At 36.5% G+C, this 15,234-nt stretch overlaps 1 protein-coding gene across 2 annotated transcripts; it reads left to right on the top strand.

Moving 5' to 3' along the window:
• The first annotated feature begins 3,245 nt into the window (after positions 1 to 3,245).
• LOC111887244 (uncharacterized) lies at positions 3,246 to 4,505 on the top strand. Of its 2 annotated transcripts, XM_023883409.1 has the most exons (4): positions 3,246 to 3,354; positions 3,532 to 3,713; positions 3,842 to 4,029; positions 4,285 to 4,505. In XM_023883409.1, exons 2-4 carry the CDS (start codon positions 3,561 to 3,563, stop codon positions 4,340 to 4,342), a joined length of 399 nt encoding a protein of 132 aa, XP_023739177.1. In that variant the 5' UTR covers positions 3,246 to 3,354; positions 3,532 to 3,560; the 3' UTR covers positions 4,343 to 4,505. The 2 variants fall into 2 exon arrangements, with proteins under 2 accessions (XP_023739177.1, XP_023739176.1); XM_023883408.3 differs by lacking the exon at positions 3,246 to 3,354 and having other exon boundaries at positions 3,372 to 3,713.
• The last annotated feature ends 10,729 nt before the right edge of the window (positions 4,506 to 15,234 follow it).

Raw genomic sequence — 15,234 nt, forward strand, 5'->3', positions numbered from 1 at the left:
TTCTATGGCAGCTTCGGTCCTCTAAGAAGGGTTCGGCTCAAAGATGTTCGGTTCCTAAGAAGGGTTTCGGCCCTAATTAGCTATTTTTCACGTAAACTCCCTGTTTTGAGTGATTTTTGGCCAAGTTAAGGGTCGGGATGACCCGGATGACTATAAAAAGTTGAGAGAGATTTGGGAGAGATTTATCATACTTGGAGAGATTTCACATACTTGAAGAGATTTGGGAGATATTTCACATACTTTGAGAGATTTGGGAGAGATTTCACATACTTGGAGAGATTTGGGAGGATTTCACATACTTGGAGAGATTTGGGAGAGATTTCACATACTTGGAGAGATTTGGGAGAGATGCTTTGTTTTAAGTCCCCAAAAGGGTCCATAGTTGTGTTTTGATGCGTTTAACTCCCATTTTAGGGTTTTTTTTTACATTGCTAAGCTCATAGATTTTCCGAGATACTTGAATTCTTGACATACAAAGGCACATTTTTATACATAGAATAACTTTTAACATACAAGCACTAGTTAAGTTTGACCGGTTTTGACTTGTTGACTTTGACTTTGACTTTGACTTGAATTTGACGGTTGTCACATAATAATATGACGGTGTTTCCGTTTTGCTCATGAGTATCAATGCATGATGACTGGTGTATGGTACCATTAGAATCAAGTAACCGAGTAAAATCATTAGAGGTATATTCACCCCTAAGTCACACCTAAAACACTTTATCACAACTGAATGTTGAGTTTTAACAAGAGCTCTAAAATTGTTATAAATGCCAAGAAAATCATATTTGCGTTTCATTAGATAAACCCAGGTATATCGAGTATAATCATCTATAAAAGATACATTAATAGGTCGACCCACCCTTTGTGGATACTGGTGCAGGACCCCACATAGCATAATATCAAAAGGAGCAATAGAACAAGACATACTTTTACTGAAAGGTAAAGTAGAGAATTTTGCCAGTTTGCAACCACTACAATCAGAAATATCACAAGTGTTCAAATGACCGAAAATATCGCTAGAGGCTAGAAAATTCAAACATGATACAGACACATGTCCCAAACGAGAATACCAAAGATAAAACTAAGACGACAATGGACTTAAACGAAAAGAAAAAAAATCAATGTTGGAGGCAGCAACAATAGATACTTTGAGAACCTCCAAGAAATAAAGTTCTCCCACCTTACGGCCAATCCAAATGACCTTTTGAGTGTGTTGCTCCTATATAACACAAATGGAATAAAAAAAACACCCAATTACCATACTTACACAACTGGCTGACCAAAGCAAGATTCAAAGTGAGTTTGGGAATGTAATAAACATCAGGAAGATACATATGGACCCAACACCCTCAATTATCATAGATGTATCACTAGCAGACATAACAACGATAAACGACACGCATGACAAAGAAGTAAATGATGACAAATATGATGGGTTGTACCAGAATCTAAAATCCACAGAGATGAAGGTATACCTGAGGTACCGAATGAAGTAGGACCAGAATGAGACATAGATGCAGACATGGCAGTAGGATCGGAGGCCAAATACTATCTGAAACTCTCAAAAATCTTGGAATCCAACGTCGAAGGTGGTATGTTGCCAACTGACTTAGTGTCAGCTGGTGGAGCAGCAACAATAGTGAACTGTGGAAGACGAGGTGGACATGGTTGGAACATCTAACGATCATGCCTATTTTGTTGTCCCGAATGAGGCTAACCAGATTTACCATTATTGACTAACTATGAACATCGAGTTTCCAAATGATTTTTCTGTTTGTAGAATGCACACTCATCATAAGCAACCCTTGAAGTTTGTCGAGACTGATTAGAGTAAACATCAAGCACAGTAGGAGTGGAAGCAGGAATAGAGGTTGCTTTAAACCTTTTATCTGCATAAGACTTGATACGAGTCTCTTCAACAATCGACACATGAACAATAGAATCCAGTGATGAAGAATCATTCCACGTAGGCCTTCAAAATCAAAACACAACACCATCAAAAACTGGACCAAATGTTGTTCTTCCCTCCTAGCAATATAAGGCTCAAAATCTTTTAAATCTTTAGATTTAGTAGAGCCAATTGATCCCCCAAATCAGACATAGCAGCATAGAAATCTTGAATACTTAGGTCATTTTATCAAAGGGCAATATATCATATTCTAACCGATATTGTTTAGCAAAGTTGGATTGGCTATACAGTCTCTCTAAGTGATTCTAAACTTCCTTTGTTGTGTCATATTTAGACAACTACATATCAATAAACTGTGTAACAGAATTGTTAATACAAGTAATGACCTTGGAGTTATTAGTCTCCCACGCATCAACCAGCAAATCAAAATTCTCACCTTGGGGCACTAAAGATTTGGCTTTAGTCCCAGTAACATAGCCCCACATATTCTTCCCATGAAGGAAGTTCTTCATAACATAACTCCAATATATATAGTTCTTTCCATATAGTCGAGTGCTAATTGACTGAAGGGAATCATCATATCCAGTCACGTTGACAATGGATAAATAACCACACCAATAGATAAGCAATCAGAGAATGAGAAGAACAACAAACCAACGGAAGCAACCAATCGAACAACAAGAGATAGAACAGAAACAACAAACTAACCACAACATCAAATAAATATCAACAAGTAAACGAACATCAACAACGAATGAGAATCAAACATATTAGAAATGAAACGGCGTGCCAACCCCCCCCCCCCCCCCCTGTAAACCCCGAGCGAACTCACCGTGAAGGTCGATCCGCGCCACCATATGACTGCTACAAAATCTTCTAAAAATATGTCAAACCTTCGCTCTGATACCATAAGAATATTGTCATATGATTATTGAAAGAGAAAAATTACAAGGTTCTTAATGTAAAATGTTAAGGCTAAAAAGAAGAAAGGAAATAATAAATACTAGCTAAGACTAAACTTTAATGTGCTAAAGCTTAAAGAGTCCATAAACATGTGGACTAACAACATATAAGCTAACGCCTCCTGTTTACAGTTTACCCATCTAAACATAAAAGTTTTAATAATGATGATCTTGACAGTAAACTTAGATATATGATTTTATTCCACAATTAATAATACATGAAATAGCTTGTTTAGTCGATTTCAAGCCTACGTGGTGTTCACATCATCATTACTTTATTTTAATTAAATATATATTTCATATTTTTTAAGTAAAATAAATTAAAAATAACATCTTTAATTATCTTCATTCTTCAACAAGTGGGGAATAAGAAATCAAAAACCAATGGACTGGTTGGTCCAATATAGAAGGGATGGGTGGGAGATTCCTTAGCTTCAGGCTTGAAGGCTGCTTCAACGACTTAAAATCCTTTTGCAGGTAATGGGCTTAAAAAATGGGCTACAGTTACATCAGGATCAAACCCTCAACTAATCTACTTGTTTTCTGTGTATGATGTATACGTTAAACATACACATTCTAATCCGAAAATTTTAATTCTTCTAACTATGGGATTTGTAAAACCTTAACTAAAAGATTCAAATTTGGCATAAAAAGATAAACCCCAGCTCGGAAATTTCACAGCAATGGCTTCAGACGACGGCGGCGATGGTGGGAAGGTTAATTTCCCTCCCCTGCTACGTACGTTAGCGAAAGGGGCCGCTGTAACCCTAGGTGGGATCTTCACCATCACCATGATCTCCACCACTGCAATTACATTACTCACACAACACAAACAGGTAAACACAAACACCCTAACACCTCTTGTTTCTTGAATTGTTAATTTAACCTTTTTAGAGAGTAATTATGAAGAACGATTACTAGAAATTAGGGTTCTACAGGGTTTGATTTTGATATATGGTTGCAGAATCAATTTGGTTCGCCATCGTCGTCATCATCTATGAAGAAAAAGAATACAATTTCATGCGATGTATGTAGAGGGAAAGGGTTTTACATGTGTAAATTGTGCAAAGGGAATGCTACAATAGAGTGGTCTCCATTGTATGATCCTGTGTTCATAAATCCATGTATTTGTCCTACTTGTGATGCCCATAGGTCAGTTCAATTTCATATTTTGAAACCTCCATAAATATTTGACTTTTTAGAGTCAAATGAGCTTTTTTTAATCTTCATATGTTTATAAGGAACTGATGAATTGCTTTTGACATACAAGAAATGTGTTTGATTGAAATTTTTTGATTAAAGAACTTATTTAAATGTTTGAAATCTAAGGTGGACTTTTTTATTAAATTTTTTTGGAGATTAAAGAACTTAAGAAAGTTGACCATGATATTGTGATGTTGATTGCAGGATTCAACGATGTCTTAATTGTTTGGGGAGTGGATATGTTCATGATTCATCAAGCTAAAGTTACAAATGATTGGTTTTCCTTTTGATCCATATACAATAAGTTCTTGTACCCATGATAGAAGTCAATATTTGACTTTTGATTGTGGAATGAGTTTGTTTTTAAAGATATGATTGTGATAAACTATAAAATTATAAAAATCTACACTCATTTAAATTTGAAAGTAGCATGTTTGACCTCAAGAGTCAAAGAATGCATACAACATTTTGCAGGATAACTTGGAAGGTCTTCTATGTTATTGTGGAACCAATTGGGCCTTCTTGTGCAATGTTATAGGAGTTTTGGCTCTTTAAAGATTAAATTGCTTGTATATATTTATTATAATTATGTTTAATAAAATGAACTTGATTGGAGACAACAAATAGAATCGAACGTATAATGAGCATCAAAGATCGCTTTGTTAATTATAAAACAATAAATTGTTATAAATTGGCAACACATGACATGAACTAGTTCACTTCAAAAATATTTTTAAACACATAAGTCGAGAAGTGTTTACGAGTTGGTTAACTTCATAAGACATTGATAAAAACTGTTTGAATGGCATTAACGCTTAAGCGATACACCAGATCATAACTAACCATTTTGCAAACTCCGGATTAATTAGAATTGTACCTAATTAGTTTACCATCATTGACTTCTTTTACAAAATGACTTTATTGTTCGCCGCTAGATTAATTAAGGAGACTATTACCAAAAGATCTTTGAGCTAATGATATTAGGTGTGTTGGAAAGACGTCTCTCCGCAAAATGTTGAGGATTCAAGTTTCGTTGTAAACAAAATGTATAAATTTAGGAATAGAATTCGGTGGGTGTAAGTTAGCCGTTCCAAAAAATATATATATTGAGACTATTAAGTATCCAACAATCAACTAACCGTTCATAAATCAAACCATAACTAAAGTGATCAATTTCAACTAGGGTTATATAAAACGGTCAAAATCGAGGAATGACAATGTAGAATAAACTCTAAATTCAAGGAATATTACCTTCACATAATAAGAAATCCATAGATGATTTTATTGCATCAACCTTAATTCAAATATAAATAGAAATGAACATAGGCGGTTATCCGTCTCATTTCGTCAGAATTGAACCGACTGTTCCTGTGAAATTAGAACCGAAACCGGAACCAGTCTAGGTGGTTCTTAAATTTTTTGGAACTAGTCCCACTAGCGGTTCTGGTTCAGGGACTAGGACCGGGTAACTAGGTTATATCATTTTTTTAGTTTCGTTAATACATAATTATTCTTAGTCACTAAAACAAAAGGTAAATACGATAACTAGTTCATTACGATATAAGTTACAAACAACAAAAAAATATAATCATTTTAAAAGATAATCCAAGTTACTAAATGTAAGTCATAAACCAAAGTTCATGTTCTTATCATCAACATGTTAATGCTATTTAACATCATATATTTTCAAAAGATATTGCCATCTTGTGTTCAAATTGTTTTAATGTTATGCATTCACATTCACATTAAACCATTTGTTTTGAAAGTCTTAGTCATCAACGTTGTTACGGCAAATTCGTTTAAGTATCAAGTATTTTTAAATTTTAATATTTCGGAATTAGCTCTGATGGTTACTCCGCATTTAACAGTTCTTAAAAAATGGAAACCTAAACCGGAACTGGTCCTTGGTGGTTCTCACTTGTTGGAATCGAACCAGCAACCTCCTTCCAGTTCTAGAACTGACAGTTCCGAGGTGATTCTGATTCCATAAGCGAGTACCCGCTATACGTGCTCACACCTAAATATAATATAACTGTAAGATTTACTTAGCAATAGGTCTTTGCACAAACGTAATCGGAATGCAATGAGCACTACCACACAAGATTTTTGATAGTCTTTTGACATATGTTCCATAGATGGAGCCTACTGGTTGAGATGCGAAAATTACATAAAGAACATTCAGTGTTAGACTTTGCACGACCAAAATATAAAGTGCTAAATCAGGGGCAGACACATGAATACATAGTAGGTGTTTCCGATGTTGAAATCGGTGTTGCCGATGTAGAAAAAATAGATAAAAAAAATCGAAAAATCAAAAAAAAAATTCCACTGCAAAACAAAAAAAATAGATGTTGTCGGTGTCATATCAGGACCCCTAGTAAAACCGTCAATGTGCTCAATGAGTTATCCTTCATGTGATGAGCCTTGGGGTCATCCAAAGTTTGCGGCTTACCCTTTAAAATAATCATGTGGAAGCTCCAAAGTTTCCCTTTGCCCCACGGTGTTCTTGTTCTTTGAGATATGATATCATTGCTGTATGTCTATGTGCCATGGTAAAGAATGTGTTTTACCTTGTTAACGGATTCATGGATTTACTCATTAGATTGTTGATATTTGTTAGCTAATAGTATAAAGAAAAGAATTTGTCCCATATCGGTACAATGTAAAAAAAGTAGACTAGAATTCATTCCTATAAAATGAGACCCGGGGCGTTGGTATCGTAGTGCTACATCAAGTATAAGTTCTTGGAATTTGGTTCTTTTCGTTCTTTCTTAATTTTTATTTTCTTGCTTTAGAGAGTGTGAATATCTTTTGGGGTTGACGTGAGAGATTAATAATTCTATGTAGCTTTTATAATTTTTCAACATATGCTTTTTTTTTCTTTTTCTTTTTTTTCCTCAAGAGGACCTTATTTTTTATTTTGGATTTGGAGTTATTAATGTTCAATGTATGCTCTAGCTCGCGCTAAAGTTTCTTTATTTTTGTGATGTATTGTTGGCAATGTGTGAGATATTTTTCCCTAACATGTTATTCATCCGTTCACTAAAGACATGTTTGAATTTGTTATTTTGGAAAAGATGTTAATAAATTTTCTTTCAGGTTTTGTGTATGTGCAAAAGTACAACCCCATATATTATTAACAAAAACTTCAATAATTTTTTATTCCAACCAAAATTGGTATGTATGGTTAAACAACAATTGTCATTTTAATCCAAAAAAATTTATGACTAGCACTACCTATCCAAAATGGGTTTTTTTATTGTAGTTTTAGTACACAAAAAGGGATTTAACTAAACTTAACATTTTGAGAATGGCATAATATAGATGTCATGAAGTTAAAGTCACAAAGCCCATTCAATACAAAAAAAAGGGTAATGGGTCCGAATGGAGAAAATCTATCAGAAAATTGTGCGATTCTAATTCGGTAATTCAAAGTTTTGGAAAAGAAAAGCATTATGATGTGAAAAAATAAAAATGCAAGATTCCTATGACAATATACCTTAGAGGAGGAAAAAGAAAAACTTTGAGGTATGTTTCATTTCACTTCTCAATTAAAAAATTATAAAATCAGAGAGCAAAATTGAAAACAATGACAAATCAGGTTTTCAACAAAATAAATAAAGATCAATTAGAGACTGAAAATACAACAAGCTTGAGCAAATTGAAAGCCTATATCACAAACTGGGAGTGAGCAAAAACAACTTGTAAATCCAATAAAAACAACTTGTAAATCCAATAAGAAAGGGATATGACTTGGATGAGGCTTTTTAGAGAAATTATGAATTAAAGGGAGAGGAAGAAAAGGGGAGGCGGTATCGATATAAAAGCATTAGAATTAGAAAAACATGTTGAGAAACCTGATGATTTAAAAACAGACCATCAATATAGAAGCATTAGAATTAGAATAATATGTTGAGAAACCTGATTTAAAATCAGACTTGGTTAAACGAAATAAATCACGCACATAGTACAACTCACTTAAACCGGATAATCTTTCTACCAGTGTTAACTCTCATACTGATGATAAAGTAGAAGAAATAAATTTTTCCTTGATAGTGCTCAGTGGCGAATCTAGAACAAAACATCACGTGGTTCCCAAATTAAGTGAAGTCGATAAAAAAAATCAACAACACTTGTGAGGGTCGGGTCGGGTCATGTATGATTTAATGAAATATAACTAAAAATACCGATCAGGCACCACCAATTAAAATTTTAAAAAAACGATTGAAATATAATTGAAAAAATCAAACGATTTAATAAAAAACTAGTTGATTATTAGTGCATTGATATCTTATTGTTTGATAAAAAGAACTATATATTATATTTAACCCTATATATTTAACAGCACAAATGCCCTATATAACTTATTTTTTTCTCCTTTTAAAATGATTTTTTAAGATATTTAAAAAAAAACAAACTCAAGGTAGGTCCTCTATTTTTTCTAAAGTAGTTCCTAATTTTTGTGATATATTGTAACGCCCGTAGATCAGGGCTAGTCAATTTAGAGACGATAAGCATCAAAAATGACTTTTTGATGGAAGATTATTTAGAAGGATTAATCTTAACTAAGTTATATTATATGTTACAAGGATTACGTACATATAAAGAACGCCAAAATCCGAGTTATAACGAAGAAGTTATGACATGTCGAAGTTTCGCGACAGAACCGACACGACACAGCGCGACGTAAATAGTGAATTTACGTTAGAGTGATATTTATCCAAAACAATCTAAATGAGAATTGAAGATCTCATTGATAGTAGTGCAACGACGGAAAGACGGACGAAAACGGACGTCAGACGAAGGAGTTATGAGTTTATAACGGAGTTTTCCTGTCCCGGCCTACTAAAAATAATATATAAGTAATATAATTATAATATATTAAAAATAAAGTCAAAATTAGCCAATGGAGTCTGAACGAGAGTTGTAGAGCATAATCTCACCTTCACGTCGATATAAAGAACATCGAAAACGGAGTTCGTATGCGAAAGTTATGAATTTCTGAAGTTCGGGGCGCGAAACCCCAAAACTGTCAGATACCACGACATGGCAAGTAGTGACACGACGTGGCCAGTCTTCTAACACCTCCGGGAGTCCCCCAAATGCAACTTGTGATGACGCATGCAGTGACGACCAAGCCCACGACGTGGGAAAAGGTGCCACAACGTGGCAAGGGCCAATTTTGCCCTATAAATAGATTTGAAGGGCCAACTGTTTAAGGTTGCTATTTTCTCTTCTCTCTCTCCCGTTTTACCTCGATTTACGTGCAAGAAATATCCTGAAGCCCCGGTATCAACCCCGAGACCCGAAGCGAGTACCGAAGCCCCGAAGATCACGAGAAGAAAAGAGTTTCCGAGCCGAAGCTCTGCCCGCGAGAAACCCGGTGTGTGAAGATATCCCGATTTCACCGAAGAATACTACTCTTAGAGCTGTAGTGCTGTCCGATCATCTTCTGATCAAGTGAGTGTATAGTCCCTTTCATAACACGATTTTAATACAAGTATTGTGTGAGTGTATTAAGTATATGTTTTGGGTGAGTATGTGATCACTTTCTTATAACATATATATATATATATATATATATATATATATATATATATATATATATATATATATATATATATATTAAGTATTTGCTATGAAATACGTGCTATGTGTTTATATATTGTTGTTTATTCGATACGAAGCTGCTTTGCACTGAGAGATTAAAGGAGATGTAAATCACTAGAGTAAATGAATGTATGTTCTGTTTATGCTTATGTGTCTGTATCGGAACATGACATCCCGAGGTTTTGTTATTTAATGAAAATACATTCTCTTTGAGAAATGTTTTGATAAGTTTTTATCATATCTTGTTTTGGGAACAAATTCCGCAACCGTTTTCTTTAAACGAATACTCTGATTTATAAAAGAAAGCATAAACAAAACGGTCTTTTCTGGCCGTGAAATTTGGGGATGTCACAATTGGTATCAGAGCATTAGTTTAAGTGAACTAGGAATTTTTAGGATTTCTAGACTTAAACTTAGAATGCTAAGAGATGATTGTGAGATGAGTGTCTACCATATTTTAAGACACGAGCACTAGTATATTTTAGGAAAGATGCCTAAAATGCTTTTATGTGTTAAATGCTATATGTTTTTCATATATGATATTGTTTGTTCGGATCTATGGTCTGTTGCCGACCGGATCTGGAAACCTTATGTGTTTAGGATTCTAAGCGTACGACTACAATATTAGAACTAGCATGTAAACGTTTCGGAGTGATAAGGAGATTTATACGTCTATTGTAAATAAAGCTTTCTTATCTTAAATTCTCGCCCGGTGCACCGAACGTCTGCTTGGATGTACAAAACGTTATGGTGAAGACTCGTAGAGAATTGAGTAAATGGAGGAAATGAAAGGCTTATGATAGTGAATGACACCTATCGGAAGATATCGTAAGAGTGGTGTCTTGCCTTTAGTTTATGTTTGATAAAATAACGGAACGTTTATTTAACGCCTGTGTTTCCAGGCTTGCCATATTTAGCAATATAATAGTCTAGGTTAACCTTTGTAACCCGTTTTGAAATAATAAGAATGTATTATTTGAGTATTATGTGTTTTGTGCTTAATTGCTTAATTATGTGGTCTGATTAATTAAGAATAAAAATAAGCGTCAAAATTTAAGTGTGAAATAAACTTAATATCTTTGGTTAATGTTGTAGTAGTCGAAATGAGGTTTCCGAATATATATATAGAACGCCCAAATCTGACTTCGTATGAGGAAGTTATGATTTATCGAAGTTCCGGCTTAGCGGTGTGCAGCCCGAAATACTCGAATTGAGATCGAGCGGTTGTTAGCCGAAGCAATCTAAATGAGAATCGAAGATCTCGTTGTTGGTATCAAAGTGATAAAAAGTTAGGCGAGAACGGACGTCAATCGAAGAAGTTATGAATTTATAACGAAAGTTTCTGTCGCGGCCTATTAAAAATAATTAATAAAAATAAAGTCAAAATTAGCCGACGGAGTCTAAACGAAAGTCGTAGAGCATGGTCTCACCTTTCCGTGGATATAAAGAACGTCGAAAACGGAGTTCGTATGAAGAAGTTATGAATTTCCGAAGTTTATTAATCATTTTGTATTTTTATTTAATTCAAAATCGGAGGCATTATCCGAAGCCGTGTCACCGGTGTAATCCGGAGTACGCCCCGCGTACGAGGTTACGCTATCGCGTAACTCCGATAGTGTCGACACTTCGGATGACGCATGCAGTGACGATTTCGGACGCGTACGCGCTGCGTACGCCTGTACGCCCCGCGTACTCCGAGGCTCCAGCCTCTATATAAAGGATCCGAAGGCAGCCTCATTTGTTGTTCAATTTCTTCTCTTCTCTCTAGTCTTTTGCATCGTTTTTCGTGCCGAAGCTACCCCGAAGCCCCGGTATCATACTCTAGCCCCGAGGCAAGTCCCGAGACCCCGAAGATCCCGAGAAGCGCGGTTCCCGAGTCGAAGCTCTGCCCGCGAGAAGTTCGATTTTCGAGGAGATCTTCCAGATCTGCTGTGGATACTACTTCTATAAGCCGTAGTGCTGTCGGATCGTCTTCTGATCATGTGAGTGTGTAGTTATTTCTTCTAATACAATAATACGAAGTATTTTATATAAAAATACGTGCTATGTGTATATATTGGGTTGTGTTATGTGTGAATGAGTATTCACTCTCTTCTATCTTATAGATCTGCTTATTTCTTTATGAGATATGTGTTATGTGTGTGTGTGCCTCATCTGTTATGTGATATATGTGTTGATTCAAGCATGCTATACAGGTTTTCTTTAAACTATGTATACAAATGTATATTTTTATCTACTAATATGTTGGGTAGAACATGGGTAGATAGTTGGTGTGTAATAAACAGATGAGAGGCCTCGATGTTGTTGTTGTTGTTGATCTAGTTATTCAGCGGAGTATGGATAACGACCACGGACTCTTTCTAGACAGTCCAGTGGAACGCTAGCAGGTTCATAACCTGTAGGTGTTGTGAACGATGTGTTCACCGGTGTACTCTATCCCCCTCATGGTTGCCTTTAGGATATCTATTGTTGAGGAAACCCCTTCGCAGTGATGTCCGTCCCGATGAAAATCCTAGATTAGGTCCCTTGAGATAGTTGTTTTAGGGACGTAAAGTGAGGATAACGGGAATGGGTAATCGGGATAGTGTTTGGTTGGTGAAATTAAATATAACTTATTTATTGTGGGTTGAAAACCCTATATGCTCACCAGGCTCCCAAGCCTGACCCACTCAGTTTTATTTGTATTACAGGAAGTGGCACAAGGGCGTAAGATGGATGGATCATCTTGTTGTTTTGTTTACAAGTCTGTATATGTATATATTTGTTGAATGACTTGTAATGTTTATCGTTTATGCTTTATGGTCTGTATCGGAACATGACATCCCGAGTTTTGATTATATAATGAAATGCATCTCTTGATGAAATGCTTTGATAAATATTATTTTATCATGTTTTGTTTTGGGAACAAATTCCGCAACTCTTTCAAATCAAAAGGATTTACTCTGAAAATATTTAAAAGCATAAATGAAAATCGGTCTTTTCTGGCCGAGATTTTGGGGATGTCACAGTTGGTATCAGAGCATTAGTTTAAGCGAACTAGGAATTTGTAGGATTTCTAGACTTAAACTTAGAATGCTAAATGTAATGATGAGATGTGTGTCTGTTGGATTTTAGACACGAGCACTAGTTTATTTTAGGAAAGTTGCCTAAAATGCTTTTATGTGCTAAATGTTATATGTTGCCATATATGATATTATTTGTTCGGATCTACGGTTTGTTGCCAACCGGATCTGAAGGTTTATGTGTTTAGGATTCTAAGCGTATGTATACGATATTAGAACTAGCATGTAATCGTTTGGAGTAATAAGGTGAAATTATTCGGTGTGTAGATCAAAATGGTGAGAACAAGGAGTGGCGTTGGAAACGCAGATGAAAACAGGAATCAACCGCCAGTGATTGAGCAAATACCTGTTGTAGCAGCAGCACCAGAACCAATAACAATGGCAGCGGTGCAAGCCATGATTCGGGCTATGCTAGCCGAACAAAGGGAGGAGATGCGACAAATGTTGCATAATAATAGGGATGAACCTATCATACCTATTGAGGAACCGGAATTGATTCCCGAGCAATCGGAGGAAGGGAACAATAGTCGCATGGTGAGTCAAGTTGGGACTCAAGAGGAACGAAGGAACAATCCAGAAAGGAGAAACAACAAGGATGGGCGTATGTACAAGAATTTCTTGGGCGCCAAACCGCCAAGTCTTTCTGGGAGCCCAAAGCCGGTTGAGATAATGGATTGGATCTCCGAAATGGAGATGGTATTTGAAAGTTGCGACTGTAGCAACAAGCAGAAGACCGTCTTTGCAGTTAGACAACTGAAGACTGGGGTCTTGAGTTGGTGGAAGTTGTTGGCAGATACTATGCCACGAGGAGAAGCTCTGAAAATGTCATGGGAGGAGTTCTTGGAACAGTTAAGGGTGCAGTATTGTTCGGAGATAGATCTGATTGATCTGAACAATGAGTTTCAAAACTTGAAGAAAGGGAAGATGAGCATAGATGACTATGCTACTGCATTTACTGAGAAGATGAAGTTGTTTCCGTACCTAGTGCCGACGGAACTCTCCAAGATTGAGAGGTTTGCTAACGGACTGCCTGCTGACTTTGGTCCGACAGTCAAGATGGCAACCACTCTGAAAACGGCTGTTCGTGCAGCTAAGAATGTGGAGGCCCAGCAGAAGGAAAAGGGTCTGGAAAGAATAGATGTTGGTGAGAAGAGGAAGTTCGATGGAACTTCAGGGTCCAACAAGAAAAACAAGTTCTCGAAGTCTGGTTCGAGGGGAGGTGGAGGTGAAGCGAAATGGTGCGACAAATGTAAGAAGAAGCATCATGGAAGATGTGACGTGGCGAACACATGCTACAAGTGTGGAAAGCCAGGGCACTATGCCAATGAGTGTACCCTCACAAAGAAAGTTTGCTATGGTTGTGGTGAGGAGGGTCATATGTCGAGGGACTGCCCGAAGAAGAAGGAGGCAGCTAGACCCAACATTCCGCCAAAGCCAAAGGCGAGAGCATTCCAGATGACACTGGAAGCTGCTAAAGATGAAGCTGATGTCGCTTCAGGTACCTTTCTCGTTAACGAATTGCCTGCCCAAATTTTATTTGATTCTGGAGCCAACTACTCCTTTATATCGCATGAATTTGGTAGAAAGCTAGCTTTGCCTGTTGTTAGACTAGATAATGCTTTATTAGTCGAAGTTGCTAGTGGCAAGTTTGTACCTGTTAGCTATCGCATGAAAAACATCTTAATTGATCTGAATGGGAATAAGTTCCACGAGGAATTATTGCCTATCGAACTTAATGGTTTCGACATCGTATTGGGAATGGATTGGCTTAGCGTCAATGATGCCGAAATTTTATGCAAGAAGAAAATAGTCAAAGTAAACCCACCTGGGAAAGATTCGTTTATGGTGTATGGAGATAAACGCAGAGTGAATTCTGGAATCATTTCATTGATGAAAGCCAGAAAATGTTTGACCAAGGGGTGTACATCGTATTTAGCATTCGTGATTGATGCTAAGAAGGAAAAGAAGGTGATGCAGAATATTCCAGTTGTGTGTGATTATCCGGAAGTATTTCCCGAAGATCTTCCTGGATTACCGCCTGATAGACAAGTGGAATTCCGTATTGACTTGTTGCCAGGAACAACGCCAATTGCGAAAGCACCTTATCGATTAGCACCGACGGAGATGAAGGAACTAATGATGCAACTTCAGGAGTTATTGGACAACGGTTTCATTAGACCTAGTTCATCGCCCTGGGGAGCTCCGGTGTTATTTGTAAAGAAGAAAGATGGAAGTATGAGAATGTGCATTGATTACAGAGAGCTGAACAAGGCAACAATAAAGAATAGATATCCGTTGCCGAGGATTGATGACCTGTTTGATCAATTGCAAGGTTCGAGTTATTTCTCGAAGATCGATCTTAGGTCAGGATATCATCAGCTAAAAGTAAGAGAGCAAGATATCGAGAAGACTGCATTCAGAACAAGATATGGACACTACGAGTTCTTGGTTATGTCGTTTGGACTAACCAATGCTCCAGCAG

This window comes from Lactuca sativa, chromosome 5 (genome assembly GCF_002870075.4).
Source record: "Lactuca sativa cultivar Salinas chromosome 5, Lsat_Salinas_v11, whole genome shotgun sequence".
Taxonomy (NCBI): domain Eukaryota; kingdom Viridiplantae; phylum Streptophyta; class Magnoliopsida; order Asterales; family Asteraceae; genus Lactuca; species Lactuca sativa.

What these genes read in the sequence shown, in the direction of transcription:
- LOC111887244 (XM_023883409.1), top strand. Translation starts at nt 3,561, where the DNA reads ATGGCTTCAGACGACGGCGGCGATGGTGGGAAGGTTAATTTCCCTCCC. An exon ending in TACTCACACAACACAAACAG is followed by an intron (nt 3,714 to 3,841) that starts GTAAACACAAAC and finishes ATATGGTTGCAG; the next exon opens with AATCAATTTGGTTCGCCATC. An exon ending in CCTACTTGTGATGCCCATAG is followed by an intron (nt 4,030 to 4,284) that starts GTCAGTTCAATT and finishes TGTTGATTGCAG; the next exon opens with GATTCAACGATGTCTTAATT.